Genomic DNA, 21,957 nt, shown 5'->3' with positions numbered 1-21,957 from the left:
CTGAAACCAAAGTAGCTCAATGGAATTCAACCATCATTAATTCTATTATTTACACCTATACTTTTACCAATGTGAATTTAAACTGATTCCCTTTGTAACAATGAATGACATTGTATTATCTGAAAGGTGTAAAATGCATACAAGGTGAGCATGTGTGCAACGCATGGACCAGTACACTGCTTCTTCCTTTTAGGTGTGACTGGACTTGACATATTGTACTGTCCACTGACAAAGACACGGGGGGGCACTGGGGGCATGGGGCACCCACCCTCCTCTGAAATATGATTGACCCTGGTGCCCCCCCCTTCGCCAATCCATTCGGCTAGAGTGCTGTCAATCTGACAATTGTGGTTTGCATTGGATTAGAGTACTGTCACTTGGCTGCCTGTTCTGCCAATTTTCCCAGCCCTTGTCACATGACCATGATGACTATCCTAAACTCTGATACCATGGAACCAGCACCGGAATTATTTTTTAAAAAGTGACAGACTGAGCCTATAGTATAGAAAATGTGTATTGTATTCGGATATACAATTCGTTTAAAATGAAAACAAGTGAAATGAATAATGAATGTGATGTTTTATTTAGCATAATTACATTGTGTTGTTCTATCCTATCTGATCTTTCCTATATTTCTAAGCAGATCTTCTATGCTGTATTCTGATAAAATGTTGAGCAGATTGTTCACGTCTTCACATTTACATAATTTGCACTCGTTCCACAGCATCTCATTTGTAGGACCTTGACATGCTTACCATGGCTGCAAAGTTCAGGTTAAGGATGTGGACCTCTGCCTTGTCCTCTCTGATAAAGTTGGTCCAACAGCCAATTAGACTCTCCCTCACATACACCCATGGGTTGTCATTAACCTTCATTGGATCACACGTCTGACTTGAGGCTGAAAGAAATCAAATACAAATAGTTATGCAGTGTCAGCAGCATATAATGAAGTTCCAATAAATAATCTTTGCCTCCAACATTAATACGCAAATTCCTGCAGTATCTAGTCTTGCGTGTCAAATGCCAAGTAGTGCGAGATTATTGCTCTATCCACAACAATCCTGTCATATTTGAACTTGCTCAGCACACAAATGAACAGCACATAAATAAAGACTATTATTTAAAAAGATAGATGAACCCAGCAATGTTACAGATTCCTTGTCTGAAAGTGGCTAAGTTTGTTATTTGTCATTCTGAAAGCTTTTCCCTGGTCTCAGAGTATGGATGTTAAATGTGAGGGTAGGACTACATTGTTTAAAAACGAATCTGCCGGTTCACGTTTATCAGACGTGTCAGGATACCAGGCTGCAGTCATTCATCAAGCCTGCTCACTCTGCTCTCTGCTATGAGCCTGCTGTTTAACCTGGGGATCCGTGTCTCTGGAGGCTGAATTAATCAAGCCGAGGCTGTGCGGTCATGGATGAGGTTGGGTATAAATGCTTGGTGTTTGACCTGAGCTCTGGGGTGTGTGTTCTATTGTGTGAGATTAAAGTGAGAAAGCACATGCACACGCTTACTCTAACCTGTCTGAAGAAGTTGGCAGGGACAAAATATTCTCATGCAAACATACAGTGAAAAGGGTCAGATTTCTTTTCCAACTCAATCAGAGATCTCTTTTCTTGCACATCTTCTGCCTCTTGCTGATTAAAGAAGAAAGGGTCTGACAGGCATTTTGGGAGTCCTGTGGCATTGCAGTCTTGTTGGCATCCACCATGGCTGACATATGCTGTATTCGAACCCGCCTACTACATACTACTGACGAACGCAGTACACAGTATGTACTACATACTAGGGCTGGCTCCTGAATGTTGAATATATGAATCATCAGTCAGTAATCCCCTCAGTCGACTGAGATTCTTAAAGTCGAGCAGTAGTTTTTTGTCAGTGTGCAGCTACTTCTGGGGACATTTCGTTCCCCTGAAGTAGCTGCAGATTGAGCACTCCTCGCTTTCATGCTGCACATTACCCTACTTCGTTCCGTACACTCGGTGAAGTTGTCAGCGATGGGTGAGTCTTGAGAAGCAGACAGCTGCCCAGAGGACGAGAGGCCTTGTCCGGTCAGGCTCCAGGTGTAAGCTATTTTACTGAGTTGCCTCTTAGCGAAATGCTGTGAGTGAATTTAAGTTGGGCTTTTATTGTGAAGGGCAAGTGAAGTTGGCAATATGTGCTGCAGTTGGCAATCTGGGAGTTAAAAGTGTCTTAGCTGTCCTGGTTCACGCTGGTTTAGACTATTACTATATGGAGCTTCAGTGTTTTTATCTCGCTACAGTAGTTTACAGTAGCACGTATTAGCTTGGAGAGCTAACCTGGCTTGTTTACTTTATTACGTGAACATCTTTGTCACCCTGAACATCCCGCCGAAACCCCGAAATCTAGCAGTTCAATAATGCGTTACTTAATACTCCATATGAAGAAAAGAATAATCAAATATTCGTAATGAACAGCCAAATCCAATGAAAAAAGAATAATGAAATATTTGTATTGAACAGCCAAATCCAATTCAACTAATAACATTTGCATACATAATGCATTTGTCGGTAGAATGCTCTATAAAACTGTTAAATTGATTTATTTTGCAGTGTGTTAGGCCTGGCTAAGCTAGTTTCCGGTTTAATATAAAGGGGATGTAAACTGCTGTTTGTGACCCTTCCAGCACTTTGCATTGTGGGACACAGTAGGCGAGGTGGACTGGTCCGATGCATACTGGAGATTTTTTTCAAATCAGTACCCAACTTAGGTATTTTTGGCATATTGAAGATTTAACTTTTGTTTGCCAACCGCATACTACATGTTACATTTTGGCCAAGTATGTTGTGCTAGTAGAGGGCTGTTTTGAATACAGCATAGTCTCTAATCTGGATTTTCTCCTCAGGACAAAGCCTTATAGACACCCACCTGGAGTGGGCTCTCATGGGATCAGTCTACTCAGTCCTGCGCCTAAGCATTAGATGAGCATATCTACAGTAAGATGAATATAAGCAACATACGCTTAAGCATCCACTACGCGATATAAGCGAGCAAGACTTATATCATAACTAATTTAGTAAGCAAATGTTGCATGACATACCGCTCCACTGACTTTTATGATGTATTTGGTCTGTTTACCCAGCAGGCCACAATCTCACCTCAGAGAGGAGACGTGGAGTAAAACAAGTGAAGTGAGAAAGAAAGAGGAATCGTGAGGAAAGGGTTAAAAGGAAATTGCTAAGTTTGGAAGGCCAACAGGATGTGCCTTATTTAGAAGTAGCACTAATCAAAGACCCTGGTTGAGGCAAAGTCATTACTAGCAGTGGAGGAGAATAATGGACAGAGAGAGAAAGTGATAAATGCAATGAAAAACAGCAAGAAAAGAGGGACCTTGAACATGTTACATTATCAGCTCTTTCTCCTGTTTTTGTTGTCCCTCCAATGAAATCAGGTTGGTATTATGGACTCTTAGTCAATTGTTCAATTCATTCATTTGTTCATAACATCTCTGGATATTACTGATGTGAAAATAATAAATAATAATAATAAGTTTATTTGATATAGCACCTTTCACAGACAAAGTCACAAAGTGCTTCACATGATAAACATTTGTACAAAACATAGTAAGTTGTAAAACTAAAAAGACTAAAAGACTAAAAACAATCATTAAAAGACACCAGAAAAAAAATTACATACATGAATCACATGTAAATTTAAACAAGTACGTCTTCAGCTGCTTTTTAAAAGCTTCAACAGAGACTGCAGAACGTAAGACAATAGGAAAGGCATTCCACAGGTTTGGAGCCACCGCTTCAAAGGAACGGTCACCTCTAGTTTTTAAACGGGTGCGTGGGACAACCAGTAATCCCTGGTTAGAAGACCTGAGGGGCCTATTCGTAGTGTACAAATGGAGCAGGTCCGAGATATACACAGGAGCCTGACCATGCAAAGCTTTATAAGTCAGAACCAAAACTTTAAATTTGATCCTGAAGTTAATCGGAAGCCAATGTGATGAGTATAAAATTGGAGTGATGTGCGACATCCTGCTAGACCTGGTCAGCAGCCTTGCAGCAGAATTCTGGACTATTTGTAGACGGTCCTGGGACAATTTGCTGAGACAGGTGGAAATAGAGTTGCAGTAATCAAGCCGAGATGAAATAAAAGCATGAATGATCATCTCAAGTTCAGAATGTGAAACAGCTCCTCTAAGTTTGGCAATGTTTCTTAATTGAAAGAAACATGTGCGGGTCAGAGATTTAATATGTTGATCCAAGTACATGTTATTATCAAATATTACACCAAGATTTTTCAGTTTGGACTGAACAGCTGAGGACAAGGAGCCCAGCAGCTGACTAATCTTGGAAGCTAAAGTGTCCGGAGCAACAATAAGGACTTCGGTCTTATTTTCATTGAGCTGTAGAAAGTTGTTTGCGAGCCAATCCTTGATCGAATTGAAACATTTAAGCAATTTCAACACTTTATCAGTGTCTTCTGGCTCAAAAGAGACATACAGCTGGATGTCATCTGCATAGAAGTGATAAGAAATATCTCCAACTTGGCTAATTATATGTCCCAGGGGGAGCATGTACAATGCAAATAAAAGCGGACCTAACACAGAACCCTGCGGCAACCCACAGGAAAGGGCCGCAGTTTCTGAGGAATAGGGACCAAGAGATACAGAAAAACTTCTATCTGATAGATAGGAGGTGAACCAATCCAGGGCGCTTCCTGAGATACCAACCCAATGCTTAAGTCTTTCAAGCATGATGTTATGATCCACTGTATCGAAAGCGGCAATAAGATCCAGCAGCACCAAAACAGAGCATTGACCCTTGTCAGAGGACATTAATAAATCGTTGGACACTCTAAGAAGAGTGGTTTCAGTTGAGTGTTTCTGACAGAAACCAGATTGAAATTTGTCTAAAATGTTGTGTGCATTCAGGACAGCAGTGAGCTGTTTAGCAACAACTTTTTCTAAAATTTTGGAGATAAAAGGCATTTTCGAAATGGGCCTATAATTTGCCGGAAGTGATGTATCCAGGTTGGTTTTCTTTAGAAGTGGCTGAACACTTGCATGTTTAAAATATGAAGGGACACAACCAGATTGCACAGAACTGTTGAGTATAGCGAGAACCCAAGTACTCACAGACCCAAGAACATTTTTAAATAATGAAGTTGGTATAATATCTCCTGGGCTCGAGGAAGATTTTATACTGCTAACCAGATCAGTGAGTTCTTGTAGCGAGATTGGAGCAAAATGGTTCATGATTGGTGGCCAGATTGAGTGAGCCAAAAGTGGAGTAGTCGAAGGGATAATGCCATTTCTGACATCACTGATTTTCTTTACAAAGAATTTGAGAAAGTCACTGCAGTCCTTATTTGAAAAAATTGGCACTTCAGGGGGAACAGGATTGACAATATTGTTGATGGTTTCAAAAAGGACTTTAGGGTTTTGTTTACTGGAAGAAATAAGATTAGCAAAATAAGTTGTTCTCGCCTCCTTGACCATGTTGTTGTATTCAGTTAGTTCTTGTAATATAGCTGGTGAGCATGAAGCTTGGAGGATTTCCACTGTCGTTCCGCCCTCCGACATGTACGCCTGAAACAGCGTATGGAGTCACTAAGCCATGGGGATGAGTTGACGGGGGAAACACGACGCATTTGACATGGAGCCACTTTATCCAACACTGATATGCAATTTGTGTTGAATGAATGGACCAGATCATTAATGTCAGCATGAGAGGACAGCACTGCGCTTTGGACAAAAGCTGCAGTAAACTTCTCAGCTGAGGAGGATTTAACATGCGAGAACATCTTACATTTTTACTGGGCAATACATCTGGATTAAAAGACAAATTAAACAAAACACAATCATGGTCAGTAATATGCAGTTCCTCAGAGCAAACAGAGTCAATATTAAGACCAAGAGTAAAAACAAGGTCCAAAGTGTGACCCCCAATGTGTGTGGGACCAGAAACATGCTGGATAAAATGAAAAGCCTCAGTGACATTAAAAAAATCAGCAGCTAAAGTGCAAGACAAGTCGTCAACATGAATATTAAAATTTCCAACCATAATAACTTACATAAAGATAAAGGTTGATAAAGAAATCACTAAATTCAGACAAAAAAGAACAGTTAGAGCCAGGCGGTCGATAAATTAAAATACAATAAAATGGATTAGAACTACCAACTTTGGTAACCTGCAGTTCAAATGAGGAAAAAACTCTAATGGGTACTGTCCGACTTTGAAAGCAGCCTTTATATACCACCGCGAGCCCTCCACCACGACCTGAGGTCCTGGTGGACAAAGTTCAATTAGAGGGCCGTATTCCAAGTTTTTCTGCCAAGTCTCTGTCAGGAACAAGAAATCAAGGCACCTATTAATAAACAAATCATTCAGAATAAAAGATTTGTTTGTAATGGATCGAGCATTTATCAGCGCCATCTTGAAAGGCGCGGACCTACTGTTAGGTACAGCAGGGGCCCGGGCCAGGGGACGCAGATACCTTGGAAGTGATCCACCAGAGCGTTTCTTCAGGGTGGACGGCCTAATTGTTAAAATGGTCTGTATGGGACGATGAGTGGTGATTGTGTAATTGCCACTGACGGGCTGTAGGGGGAGATGTCACTGCTGACAATGTCCTGAGAGAAAGAAGTGGTACTGAGAGAAGAAGAGTCTGCGAAGGGGGTGTGTGGTGTGTTTACAGTCTACCAGTCATTCATGTGCGAAAAGAGCTGCTGATGAGAAATTATTTTAGATTTGATCACAGTTATGTATTTTTTAGAATTAGCCTGTCACACATAATACCTGAGATGCTTTTTATTGTTAAACATTTTGAAAATTATACATTTGTATTGTTTGTGTCCCATTCAAATCTTATTTTTTCCCCTTTTCTTCTGCCGTTTAATAGTATTTTATGGTCAAATCAAGGACACATTTGTCATTAATCAGGGGACTGAGGGGGGCTGTAACATTCCTGGAACATGGAATGTCCTCACTGGTTCTTAATCTGCTCAGTTTTGGACGGCAGTTTTTCCAGCAAATCAAGATGGAGAGCCATCAATGCTCCCTTGCCATCGCTTTTTTCTTCCCTCACCCTAGAGGTCAAGGCTGGTTTCCTGTTATTCTGGCCCTCTGTTTTAATGTCTGTTGCTCAACATCCACATCCATAAAGTCATTTCTCTCTTGTTCTGCTGTGACAGAGTCAACGGCCCATGACTGTCGCCCGAGAGGTCTTAATATAAATCACACTGACTGCTTAAGACTGTGCGTGCGTGTGTGCGTGCGTGTGTGTGTGTGTGTGTGTGTGTGTGTGTGTGTGTGTGTGTGTGTGTGTGTGTGTGTGTGTGTGTATGCATGTGTCACTGGTCTCCGTTTTACGAGTCACCATAGGATATGAAGAACATTCATTTTGCCCTCTTGACCCCGGAAATGCCAATGGCCTCGCTAAGCGGTTTGCTGGTAAATGAGGTATAGAAGAGTCATTCCATTCCCTGTCCTCTTCATCTACTTATATCAGTCCCCTCCATTTCCCATTCCATGAGAAGACATGTTTATGGATGTTGATGATTTCCATTTAGATGTTAGGTATGAGGGGGAGATGTGAGTAGAAAACATTAGGGAACATTAGGGAGGACAGAAAATTGGCTCAATTCATGAAAAGTGCTTATAATCACATTTGATCTTAAGTTTGCTTTAATTCTTCAAATTCCATTAATGGGCATCAATGAATTTGTATGCCTGAATAGATTACTGTCACATTAACAAAACTATATGGTCAAATTACCAGACTTAATAGACACCTTTATTTAACTGGAAACATATTACACATATCATAGAAAACTGATCGAATGCATATACAAAATTAGACCAGCGAGTGTGCAGCCAAAATCAATGCTGGCCAATTTGCTGTTAGTGCCGCAGCTTTTGGAGAAAGCACATTTTGGTGGACTGAGCCAAAATCTGGGAGCAATGAGTAACTTAGAATAGGATGCACTTTAAACTGCCCTCAGAAATGTCTTGGTTGTCTGCAGCACCCTGGAGCCCCAGCTAACAAGAAGAACAAAAACTCCCATCTGGTAACTTCACATGTCCAGGGTCTATCTGCTCTTTCTTGCCTAAGCTCCAGGGTATTCCATAAAAAGATAAGAGAATAGTTCATCAAATCACAGACATCCGTTTTCCATGTGTTCAATTGTGCATAGTACCATTAAGACAACACCACTACTGTGATCATTTTAGGGCATCTCAGGATCAGCTTGATATTAACTTTTTCCATCAGTCTATTGGCCTACTTTGTTAAGTTTAGTTCAACATGCATCAGATTGCGGTACATTTTTGGTTTCAGTTGTACTTTATCAGCTTTAAGGCCACTTCAAGTTAACTTTGTGCTTTATGCACATATTTTATCCTGCTAACATTAATAAACCTTAATGAAGTTTCACTGTCCACATAATTAGGCAGCGCTCACCATAGCTGAACTGAGGCTGGTGGCTGTGCTTGGGCATTACTGGAGACTTTGAGGCAATTTAGTAGCCCTAAACTGTACTTATCTTTCTTCTCAGAAGTGTTTTAAGACAAACACATAGCAACGGTTATATTGTACACAACTCTGCCAGTATGCAAAACTTCTGTAAAACAATCTCTCTAAAACCATCTCTTTTAAACAATCGTGAAACAAGACAACTCACTGACTGTCCGATCCTTGGAAAAAAATGCAAGTAGCTTATGTGAATGCAAAAAATGAAAACGTACATTTCAAAGTTTGGTGGACCAAATTACATTGTTACAAATGCTCTAGGAAATAAGTTGTCATAATTTGGGCATCATCATTGAGGCATTAGCAAGGTCAAAAAGGCATTGTAGGGTATGTGAGCAGTGCACTCACAGCTCAAGTCCAGCAAGTATTACATAATGCTACAGCCCATAATTCAACTTTAGGGTAACATTCACTTCATTGTTACACACTATGTTAACATTATAGTGATAAGAAAAATATATCTGTTCATACCCATCCAACCAAACTGGAGTTTTCTCTTGTGAGTGGAGAGAAAGGGTAGGGCTGCAAGCAGAAAACTAGAGAGGCTGAGAGTGAAGTGATGACAGAACGCCTTTAGTGAGGAGAATTGTTGTTGCTCCACTAATTTACATGAGCACTAATTCACCATACAAGTGACTTATATATGACAAAATAAGACACAAATAATTGAGAAGTCACATCATATGTCCTGGAAATGGCACACTTTTGCTCCTGACTGTCCATAACTGCACAAAAAGCAGAAAGATGTAGAGATGCAGTTGTTTTTTTCCACTGTTACTGTATCAGACTGACTAAATTCTCACTTCTTGTTTTGAACATATTCTGTGCCAGCATCTCATTGGTCAGCAGAAATAAAAATGACTTATAGGTGGTTATAGGGGTAATAATAACAGGAGGGAAGATTGGAAACCTGCCAAAACAAAGTCACTTCTTGGAAAAAGTCAATTTCTCCACAAACAATTTGATTTGATGGATTCAAATAAATGTTGAACCAACAGATTTTTTGCTGAGATTGTTTGCTGTAATTTACTGAGGTTGTGTTTTCTATATTTGAAGTATTGTTTTTTATGTTACGAAATAGAGCATACTTGAAAATGGTTGATTCGGTGGAAATGGTGGACAACGTTTGCCATTATTGCTACTGCCAGTGTTGTCTCTGTTAGCTGGCTACGTCTGCCAGTAAATTAAACATCCGCCTGCCCGTCTGTAACACTGTTGCCTTAACTTAGAGCATCCGTGCTGTGCCGACATTGCAGAGTACTGACAGGCAGTGGCAAGGCTTTGAATTTTACATTTCTATCGCACCTTAACTAAATAATGATTTAGATTCAGGGAATTGAGTACCTGTGGCCCAATAACAAGCTGCCTCTTCACTCACCTCGGGCAAGCAAGCAGGCAGACTTGATGTCATGGCCTGTCTTTCATGCCTTCCCTCATTGTAAGTCACTGTGGAAAAGAGCATCAGCTATTTGCCTAGAGTTTAGCTGCAAAAGAGGGGGGGGAACCATAGGGTAAACCCTGACAGCAGACAACGTCAAGACCAACTGTCTCCCTTGGTCCCTCGGGGTAGAGTAAACTGTTTGTGTCCAGGGTCGGGCGACGAAGTCATGATGGTGGAAGGGGGAGGGAGGGGTCAGCGGTCCTATCAGAGTTAGTCGGATAGGGGAGCTTCAAGGCTGGCTCAAGTCTCTCTCGACCACACACACACACACACACACACACACACACACACACACACACACACACACCTATTGTCCCAGCGTTTCCGCAACAGCAGATTGAGGTCTGACCATCCACAGGAAGGTAAACAAGCCCTTATCAGTGCTCTGCAGGGGCAAGCACTGTCCCCTGGCCTCTCACCCCTGCATATTACACATTACACACTCCACACAAAATACAAGCTTCCTGACCATCTCACCTCCCTCTCCCAAGTCCTGGAATTCTATCCAAAAATTTACCAATTAGTCTTGTCAGTTTAATGGCTTAAGACTTTTTGTGTGTGCCTGTGTGCCAAGTCCTGTGTCCAATGTTCACTGCGGAGGAACTGAGGATGTGATAGCGGGTCTGGAGACAGCCTGTCTTCACACTAGCTCTGTTTACACCTCTGGGAGCCATTCGTCCATCGTCTCATCGTTGTCGGAAGCCAGCAGAACAACAAGTCCAACAGTGGCGTATGAAAGGTCTACGACTCACTTCCTCTGTTGTTCACACACTAACTTTATGCCATGTCTGCTGCTAAAAATTAAGACATTCCATATGATTAGATGCAGCTAAATTTGGTCGTATGGATTGTTGTTCTTTGTAAGCAAGCAGCAGCTGCAGGCATTAAAAATAAGCCATCATTTTTATGTTGATGCCCATATATACTTCCAGGCAATCTGTTATATTCCAGACACCATCAGTTACTGGGTATAGTACGTATTTTCCATTCACTTATACAGATAGTTTTTCCTTCCCAATACACAGAAAGAGCACTAGCAAAACACATTTAATCATCTGAGTGTTAATTGGTGGATAGACAGACTAATTTAGCAAGTTTCATGCTAACTGCGTGCAACCAAAGCATATTGAAGCTTTAGAGATTCATTGCACAGTGGTTGCTCCCAATCATTCAAGATTGATGTAGCTTTGCCCAACATATGCTTCGTGAAGAACCAACAGAGATTAGCTCGTCTTTCTTGACTGATTTTTGCCAGTAAATATTAATGCTTTCCGTTACAAGGGTGGCATAGTAATGAAGGCTCTGTTATTTATTAAACATATTAAAAGTGAGAATTAAAAAAGTGCAATCCATGATCCAAGTGTAAACGAAAGAAAAAGAAAGACAAACCTCAAAAAATGCATTATGCAGGATCAGGATTTTTTTATGCCGTTAAAAAGTTTGTTGACATCAGTAAAAAAAAAAAGCATATTTTCTTTCATGATCAGTTGAGAAACACCCAATGGTATTGTTCTCTGTAGTTCAAAGATTGCATTTGTATGCATAAAGATATCTTTCAATTTATATGGGCCTTAAAGCACATAAATGTTTTGGAATTATCTCACAGAGATCTGAGACAGCTTCGGGTTTATGATTTCATTTTCACTATTTAACTAATGGAAGTGTCTGGACTGGGAGAGTTGTTTGACAAATGTAACTTTGTTTCCTTCAGCATCTGTGAGAAGATTATTAAGTATCCAGAGTTTGACTGCTGTATTTGTTGTAGTTACAGTACATGAGCAGATTAAAATAATCTGTCAGATGTCTCAAGGCTTTTCCTTGAGTCATATTCTGCTTTCTAACATATCCCAAAAATATGAATACAGGGTTCTTACACACACACACACACACACACACACACACACACACACACATACAGATTGACCAGAGTGGCACCTGAATCAACAGGAAAACTACCCACCCAGTGCTTGAATCAAGAGGTTCTGCCATTACACAACACTTAACTGCACACTGAACAGCACTGACCACTGACCAAATCAGGGTATGCAGAACTAGCATGTTCTCTTACGGAAAAATGCCAAGTACTAAAATTGCATTAACATTCTCTAAAATGCTTTCTTTATTGCAATTTCCTTCAGGCCAAGAGAAAAGTTCAAAGCAAAAGCTCTTCGTTCATGCAAAAACATTACATGAAGCATTTGAGCTGACATTCTAGTTGAGAATATTTTGTTTGTAGCTATTCTGCCAGGGACAGATTAAGGGGCCGATTCTGCCCCATAATAGTACCCTCATTAATTAACGTCACTAGTGAATAAAGGTTTAAGTAAATTAAGACATATGATGTGAAATTCCTTCTTGTTTTGCCAGAGATCGGAAGCCCTCCCAACTTTGAGCACCTTTGACTTAAAGTCGTAGGTGAGTCAGCTGACCCACCAAGAGTTTTTCCCTCCAAATTCTGTCCAGGTACATTTCATGTGTTTGTGCAGACCCCAGGGTTGACCATGGGTAGACAGACCTAGAGATAAGAGTACGTAATGCCATGCCTTATCTGCGCAGACAGCAGGCATGTTGATGTGAGCATAAGTGGTCGCCATGCTGACGAGGCGTTTATCTCGCCCACTACTAATGAGCCATTCAGCGTTCATGCAACTGCATAATGAACAGCATTGAGCCATAGGGCGCAAGACCCTGTAGTCACACAGTGACGACGTTGAGGAGAAATTCAGACAAGATGCAGCAAAAACCATAATGATCTATAATGATGAGCATTATAGCTTTCTAACCTCTTCATTCATACTAAACTCTCAATGCTGGAGTGCCATTTAGAATAACAGGGACCCAGTTATGTAAGACAAAAGTAAAGACCATTCACTGTTTACAGCATAAAGGGTTATCGAGTTCAGCTTTTTCAGATGTTTCCCCCAAAACATCTGTATTTGTGTTTTCTGCATGAGGGCACTGTTTGGAACAATTTATAGAAACCAGAGTTCTCCCAATGCAAGGACAGCCTAACATGTGTTTCTGGTAATAGAAAGTGAAAGCAAAAATGGAGGGATAACAAAAAAAGAGCTGCTAAATGTGCTGCAGATTAGCCAGAGTCCTTCAGAGTAATAATATAGCATTATTTTTAATTATTATAAGTATAGTATGATAATAAAATTAGAGATTGCAGGATTCACCTTTTCTCTGTTATTCAAAAATAAATACTGATACTTTTTCCAGATTTATTTTCAAAAACAGAAAGAGAATATCAAACACTGAAACAAATTCACCTGTAGCATCATATGTCGTGCATAAAGTCACTTAAAACTGAAAACAGACTTGCATTACATACCATTCACTTGTATTTTTTTCTTTTGGGATCCCACAAATATAACCACACTGTATGCTAGAACCATCTTGATAAACAGTCAAGTGTTAGCTGGTGAAAATCATGTGGGAACAAACAGAAAGAGAGGAACATAGCATTAGTGAGGCTCTCTCACACTGCATTCTGTTTTCAAACAGAGGAAAAGCAAGGCAGTCAAAAATGGATTGTTATTTGGGAGGGGCATAACATGGAAGGAGATTGAAATCGGTCTGAGGCAGCGACAAGTGGTCGCGTCTCCCTGCCACCCAGTCTGACTGCAGGCAGAGCTGGCTCACTACAGTAAAACAGGGGATGTGGACTGTTTTGACTCTCAACGCCATTTTTAACATGACTTTTTTTTCCATTGCTTTCAGCTTATTCTACTACAGCATGCCGTCCGAGAAACCTGTCATCTCTTTCCAATTCTTCTTTTTTTCCTTTTTAAATCCCTGATACCCCATTTCTCTTTTTTTTCCCCCTCCTTTCTCCAATTACTCATCGTCTTTTATTTTCACAACTTATCACATAACTGGGTCTCCATATCTCCCAGACTTTATCTCTGTCTTGTCCTTTTTCCTATCTGCGTTTTTTAATCCCCTATTTACTTCGCTTTCCCCACATCTTTCCTCTCAACCACTTATCTGCTATTTGACAGTCACATAAATTTGACCCCTCCCCCCACTCCCTTACTGTCTCCATGAATCAGTCTTTATGAATTATGTTATCTCTGTCTGTCTGGCTCTCGTTCCCTCTTTACGATTCGTTTCCAGACGGCCCTCCCTCCTTCTCCAGCGGCTCACTAATCACGTTTGTGCTTTTCCTTCAGCCCATGGAGGGAGACTCTGGGGTAGGCAGAAATGCAGCAGGAGGTCTGGCAGTTAACATCATGATGCCTGGCTCCCACTGGAAAAATTGTTGCAGAAAGGGGCATATTCAACACAACTTCCCTGCCAGGAAACGTCAGGCATACAGTGGATAAAATAACTAAATACAAAGACTTCAGTCAGACGCATAGATACATGTTTGTGTCGGTTATTGTGCTTACGAGTTTAAAGTGGTCTGGTGCCTTTGGTGTGGGAGATCTGCGTTCGATTCCCACTGTGATACATTAACTAATGTGTCCCTTAGCAAGACACTTAACCCCTAGTTGCTCCAGAGGCATGCAACCTCTGATATATATCAATTGTAAGTCGCTTTGGATAAAAGCGTCAGCTAAATGACATGTAATGTAATGTAATGTATTCAACCAACCTTCATGTAATAAGCAGTTAAGCAGACATAATCGGAGAACCTCCATTTCTTGATGTCCTTTAAAAGGCCAATCAGCCTAGCAATGCTAGCAAGGAAAAATACACACTGTATATGCTAAGATTCTAGGATTTAAAACCCTTAAAAAAAGGGACACTCCACCGACTTTACACATGAAGATCAATTTACGCATCACAGGGGGTACTAAATAGCCTGTGAAAGCAGTTGTGTATATAATGTGTCTTGTGTATCTGGAGCTTTGTCAAGTGTGATAAAATAACCCTGATGATGTCATCAGGGTTATTCAGCTTTGATTTGGAGACACCATTTAACCCAGAGAGGCTCTGTTCCAAACTGAGGGTGTGGGAATTGGAAAACATGGGCATTACCAGGCAGAGGAGGTCTAGTAAAAAACAGTTACTCTTCAAGAGATATGTTAAAATATATTTAGAAGTAAATTATGTACATTGCCGTGTCTGAGGCAGATGTTATCACATCCATAAAGAAAGGTGCAAAGTTAAATACATTTGTTAAATGCCTCTCAACAACACAGTTACAAGAGCAACTGCCTAGAATCAGTGGAAAAACAGACTGAAATAAACAAGATTTTTAAAAAAGAGTAACGTTGAAACAAAATATGAAAAACAGGCAATACAGTTAGAAGCCTGGGAGAAAGGTACTTCTTTGGCATGTTTTATTAAAAAGGAAGAACTCAGTTGATCAAACAGAGAGGGATAATTAATTCCACTATTGCAAAGGCTGGATGATCTTGGCACAAACAAATACCCCAGTTAAATAACTAAAAGGGATTTAGACGAATTGTGGCACCACAGGAGCTCAGAGATAAACCCGTAGGCTGGACTATGTAAGGCCTTAAAAACAAACAGCAACATTTTAAACACAATTAACCTCACAGGGAGGCAGTGTAGGGAAACTAAGACCAGTGTGCTCTCTCACCTCTAAATTTTTGTAAATCGGCGTGCGCTGGGCTTTCAGTTTAACATGGTCGGCTGGGAAGACTGGCTGAGCATGTTCGCCTCTACAAACATCGATTCTTCATGTATGGGAGTCAAACAGCCTTAAATATGTGGTCAGAGAGAGACACCACACTGGGAAAAGAAGAAGCATTTTGCTGGAGATTGTGGAAAAACATGACAGATTGCTTTGTCAAAGCTAAAAAAGGCTTCATGGAGAGTGTTCTTACAGTGTTAGAACCAGACAGTAGTTTCGACTTAGAGATAAACGACAGTCATGTTAATGATTAGAGTAGATAATTGTAACGTTTCGCAGTACGTCGGTGTTTATCATGGATGTGTTTACTACTGTTGCCAGGCAGCCTGCTTTCCTTTGCTTCTGCTCTGTATGTCTTTACTACTTCTTGCTTATTCACAGATTATTTTGTTTGTATGCCTTCTAGTGTTTCAGAGAATACTGCAACAAACAATGCTTTGAGCATAAACGTCTCCGTGCATGCTCTTAGCGTGCGTCATCTACGGAGGCCCGAGCCACGGTGTCGCACGCAAGTATAGCCAAAGCATTAGACATCTTCCTCTGGCTTTATTGGGTCACTTAGCAAGGTTATGTATATATCATATATACATCATGTATGTAGGTTATCTATAGTTGTACAATGGATATGGTTTGGGTTACTTTAACTGTGAGCACAATAGCTGCTGTATATTCAAACCATGCTTCAGAAATCTCAATCACAATGACTTGCAGCTGGTGAGGATGCTATTAAACAAACAGACCTCAAATCCCAGTAAATATATATGTGCCGTTTGATTTTGAAGCACCTTACTCAGTCTGGGAACGTGCAAATTTGATTTCCTATGGAGTATACTCTTGGCCTTAGTGAGTCACACCTGATGTTTGTGCTTCATCTGATCAACAACAACAGAGTTCTAAGCCCAGGAGACAATGTCAGAGGAAATGACAAATTAATATGACAAAACTGGACTATATAATGACAAATAAACAATGCCTGAGATAGAGGAACTCGTACATGTCACATCAATGTTTTAATTATCCCTCTGGGTGTTCTCCTAATGCTGCTGTAGCCAAAAAAATAAGAGGAGGAAAGAAGAAAATCCTTGGAACCTCATGCAAGAAAGAAAGAAAGAAAGAAAATGATAGCAAATCCAGGACTGTGTCACAGAGGCAATTAAGGCTGAGCTAAACAGCTCCTTGCAGACTCCACCAGCAGACTGTGAGAATCATCCCCTGCGGTGGAAGCTACATGAGGTCACCTCTCCGCAGGTCTGCCAGTTGGCCAAAAAATACCTCTGTATCCCTGCCACCAGCACCCCTGCTGAGAGGGTGTTTAGCACTTGTGGCAATGTTGTGATTTGTCATACAGTAGGTCAGCAGTGAAGGCAGATTCAGCAAACAGGCTTGTTTTTCTGGCACATAATCTTAACAGTGATGTATGCTTGCCAGGGCCAATTTGCCTTATTTTAAAAGCAAGTTGAAAATGCCAGTTTATTTTTCTGGTGTAGGTTTATGACACAGTGTGAGAAAAACGTTGTTTGGCACCTAAGTGTTTGTTTCACCTTCAAGTGCATCACTGAAAAATGAATGTGGACAACCTTATTTAGTTGACCGTTAAAACTATATTACATAACAGCAAGGTGCATTATGCTTTCTTTGCTGGCATTTAGAATCTGAGGAAAATTGCTGCTTGTAGCACAGAGTGTATATAATAGTTTTAATTTGTCACAATTTAGTACTCTCAGATAGTGGCGCAGTTCATCTAAAACTATAAAGTATAACTTTAATAAGAATGAAAAGATTAGTTAATCTCCAAAAGATTTAAAACTATATATTCTTACTGGAAAACATGTTTAACTAAAATTGCCTGACATTATGCAATTTTGATTTGTATGTTGTTGTTTTTAATTAGGTCAGTAGATTTGGAACATTATATTGAAGACATTTCCACAAAAAGGGAATAATAATCAAAAAGATCTATTAATTTTTAATTAATGAATTGGTTTATTATTGAAAGTCATGTGTGGCCATCCCAAATGCCAGATTACTGCAGGGAAATGAGACCCAAAGCAGCAATGCAGAGCACTGGTAAAAGTGTGAGGCTGGATTATGGCCTGAGGGCACAGGGAAGGTTTCAGATCCATTTGTCACCTTGTAGGGATTACATGTTTGAATTTGATATGGGCAGCCACAGGCAACCAGAGGAGGGAATGCTAGAGGGGGCCAACAGCAGAGGATCACATTAAATCTATAAACGCCCTACATGTTTTCTTATTTCTTGTGCCTGGACTGTCCTTGAATGAAATATTATTATCACTAAAATCTCAACAAATACCCAAACAAATGTATCCCAAAATGACTTATTAGTTCAATTGTCTCAATACCATTTAGAGTTGTATAGGTTTTGAATTTAGCTCTCATTTCATCATATTTATCTCTGACAATCTCTGAGTTGTTGTAAGGACAAACCATCATTCAAGCCAAAAGAACTATTTGGCACATAACCTCTCACTACAGACTGGTTGTTTAATCCTGATTTAGCATGCAAGAAAAAACACCAGAGCAAATAACTCTTCAGGACTAAATTATGTCAGATTAATATCTGCCTTTGAACTTCAGGTTGACAGAAATGAGCCAAGGAGGCTCAAAAGCCACTAAATCCATTGACATATGGACTATTGTATAAGGTTATACACTTTTCAATAAAGCATGTTTTAGCATGAAACCCAGTAACATAATATCTAAATGCTGAAAACAGTGAATATCAGCTGGTACACTTACCAGAGGCTGCAACAGTGATGCACAGAAGAAGGGCAAACCGTGCCACCTGACCCTCCATCTCCGTTAAGTTTATGTTTGAGTTTGTGTTGAAGCTGAGTAGGGGGCTCTGGGGTGTGAAGACACTCAGGCAGAGGTTGAAGTGTCCTTGTCTAGCGGCAGAGCAGCAATGACTGTGGCAGCGGAGTTGCAGACAATTCCAGTTAAAGCTTAAAAGGTCAGGAAAGAAAGAAGCCGGGAATCAATGAGGAGATGAGATTGTTGATAAGGATCACTGCCAATCTCATGCACTCTCATACTCGGTATACAATGGTAAAACAATGGTAGTGTATATATCAGATCTATCTCCTGTTATCCAAGACTGTCATGAAAAGGTTACATGCATGTGGTCATAAGTATTGATGATTGAACATAAATATTAACTATAAGCCATTTGATTAAATTCCAACAACATCATTGAGAAAGGGCATTGGTCATTTACTCACAACCTATTCAACACTAACAGTGGATGGAATGTTAATGAAATGTCTTAAATGCCTTCAGTAGGATGACAGGATTTTCCTCCTGAGACAATCCCATAATATTTCTGACCGCCTTCCTGTTGCACAATGAGGGTCTGAACCCAAGGGTTATCTAGTGGTCACTAACTTCTGGTCGACTGTTTCAGGAAGCACTACGGCATCGCTTTCTTTAAATAATATCACAATGCCGAGATCAGATAAGAAGGAGACTGCTCTTGTTATATGATTCATATAGAGGGAAAGGAAGAACCTGTGTAAACTGTTTACGCACTTCCAAAGGAAAACAGTCACGTTATTTCCCTGCACTTCTTACTGCAAGAGAAAAAAAAATGTCTTTAAATCGCAAGATAATTACTAAAAGTGTACTTTACAAATAAATAAAATAAGCTTAATGGCGGAAACACAAGTAATTAAGTCCACTAATAAACTAACTAATGATGGAATTAATGACGCAAAATAGTGATGTAAAAAGCAGACCCCTTTCATACGACTATTTGTTTTCACAACGCTAATATTTAGCATTTTCTACCTTTATTTGACATTAGCATCGGCTAATCATTTCAAAACAGACATAAAACGGACTGCTCGAGGGTTAAGAGAATGGCTACATTGACTTACAAACCTCTAGGCTGTCAAGGAAATCAAATAGACCACACATCCCTACAAAAGTGAAAATAAAGTTATGACTCACAAAACTTAGGTAGGGTGGCTTTCTTCTGAAGTAGCCTAAACTTTATAATCCACGGGAGAGGATGCGGCGGTCGCCTTCAGCGATGCAACGATGTCAGGACTTTCCAAACTTTGTGTGCTGCCTGGGCGGTGCAGATCTACTTTTGTACCCCCGCCCACCGGATTTTTTCTTTTCTTTTCCAAGAAAGTACTACCCCTGTCATAGCATTGTCTTATCTGGTCAACACAGAGTCTATTAAAATACAAGTAAATCTCAGCTCAGTTATTGTATTGTGATTGTATAGCACATCGTTTAACGTTCTATTTAATAATAGGTCATTTTCTTTAGCTACAGTCCTGTTGTTAAGTATGGTAGTCTTTAACTATAATTTGTCTGTGATAGCTTTACGTTACAGGAAACGTTACCTGCTTCGACCTTCATGTTTCACGGTAAAGAGATTGTATTCACTTTGAACTCACGAGATAGTAGCCTAGGCCTATGTGTTGTGTGAAGTACAATCTGCCTAACAACCCCTCACTGGAAGATGTGTATGTTTCATATCATATTTTGTATCAATTGGCATATTAAAACAAGTGGGCTATTTTGGTCTTTACTATTGGTTAATAATTAGTTTATCCTTATGAAACTTCACATTCCTTCTTTTGGAGGAACAGCACTGATCTGCCACCACTAGTACTTTGTGAGAAATAGACTGGAACAAAGTGTAGACACAACATCCTTTCTGTACTGAACAGACTCAGAGGAGTCATCATCCCGTCAAATCAACTCTCCACACAAAGTCTATTGGCTGAACAGAGGAGTAGCAGAAAATGAAGGGGAAAAAAACATTTCAACAATGCTACAAAAGCATTTAGAAAAATTACAAAACTGCTGTAGCAAATAACAACTCTGTCAATCTCTCTCTGTTTTGCCCCTTTCTCTGTTTTGGCTCCATATGTGTGTCATGTGTTGTACTGTTTAACAGCAGCAGGAGAGTGGAACCCAGCTCTCTATCCTCTTCCATTCTCTCATCAGTAAGAAAAGCCAGTCAAGTTCATTTCAGTTAAATTTGTTCCTAATTCTGATATTGGAAAAAAAAAAGTGTGTCTCCTTTCCTATATATGGAATTTGGGATTCAGGAGCAAACTGTACATGCACATCAGGAACAAAGTGCAGTAGCAGGACAAAACAAAAAACTACTCGTTACAGATTAAGTGCAGGTCATGAATATGATAAATACAAATCTTGAAGGTAGGGCCTACAAAGTAATGTGAAATGTTGTCACAACTAGTGTCATGGCTCTGATTCAAGCTATTTATTGGATTCATCAACCAGAACTGGTGTGACCTGAAAAACAAATCAAATCAATATTTCTTAGTTTTAGAGTTTTAAAATGTCTCCAGCCACGGTAAATGAAACATTATTGATACCCACTTTAATGAAGCAGTAAACAGTGTTAAGTCTTAGCTAATGTGTACTTGAATGCCAGGCCTAATCCATTTAATTCATGACTGCAGATCACAAGCACTTAATGAGTAATTGGACTAATTGACATGTTAGAGTGCTAAACTCCCACAGTGCATTTACAACAGTTACCTTGTTATTTCAGGCAGCACAAACAATGAAATGCACATGGGATACTACACTTCAAATAGGGACAATTTGATTATAGCCTACTTGTACTCTTTGTTACTTAAATAATTGCAGTCCTCTAGTAGTTGACATGACTTGGATTTAGTTTCTAAGCATATGTCACAGTTGGCATTCATTTAAGGTACTTCATCACATCCGAGGCTGGCTAAAGGATACTTCTACAGTAGCACTCTACTTCAATGGCTTTCCTTTTTATTGGAGCCTACCCCACACTCTCCACCCCCACCCATGAGTAGTGTTTCAATAACAGGAAACAATCGGCCATCGTCTTTCATCACAGGTTGACGTTGGTTCCCGCACGGTGCCACTGGGTCTCTGTGGTGCCAGCCAGCCAGCCAGCCCTCTGCAGTCTATAGCAGAGGAGGGAGAGAGAGAGAATGAAGTGTATCCGGTAGGTTACTCCAGCTTACTTTCCTTATCACCCTCCAAGGGGGGGATCTGACGCATTCACTTGCAGCGGTAATATCCAAGACAGATATTAGATGAACCGAGGCCTGTCAGCCTTACAAAGTCACTAAATGCACATCTACAATCCTAAAAGGCAGCTTGTCAGGACCTTCATTATATAAACATCCCATTTGTAAAAACATATCTCAATTTTAAATGTTACTTGCATGCAAGCGCAGTTAGGATTCAGTTAAGTTAGTGGTCCTGGTTCATTTTACGTTGGAGCCACAACGCTGCATGTAATTGTGTGTGAAATTCTAAAAAGGGATTATTTTCTCAGCAAGCTAGCTATATTTAAAGCTGTGAATGTCCCATATCAACCTTGGATGGATAACTCAGTGGTAGGCCAGAT

The 21,957-nt window shown here is 40.1% G+C and overlaps 1 protein-coding gene across 1 annotated transcript in view; it reads right to left on the bottom strand.

Moving 5' to 3' along the window:
* Nucleotides 1-19,653, bottom strand: part of eng (endoglin) — a 43,176-nt gene extending 23,523 nt beyond the window's left edge. Inside the window, exons 1-3 of the mRNA XM_078271017.1 lie at nt 19,527-19,653; nt 18,318-18,523; nt 756-898 (exon numbers count right to left, since the gene is read on the bottom strand). Of these exons, the coding sequence (XP_078127143.1) occupies nt 756-898; nt 18,318-18,375 (201 nt within the window). The 5' untranslated portion in view covers nt 18,376-18,523; nt 19,527-19,653. The remainder of the gene's footprint in view (nt 1-755; nt 899-18,317; nt 18,524-19,526) is intronic.
* Between the last annotated feature and the right edge of the window lie 2,304 nt (nt 19,654-21,957).

The sequence above is a fragment of the Sander vitreus genome, chromosome 16, assembly GCF_031162955.1.
Source record: "Sander vitreus isolate 19-12246 chromosome 16, sanVit1, whole genome shotgun sequence".
NCBI lineage: Eukaryota > Metazoa > Chordata > Actinopteri > Perciformes > Percidae > Sander > Sander vitreus.
This window is presented reverse-complemented; position numbering and strand designations above follow the sequence as displayed.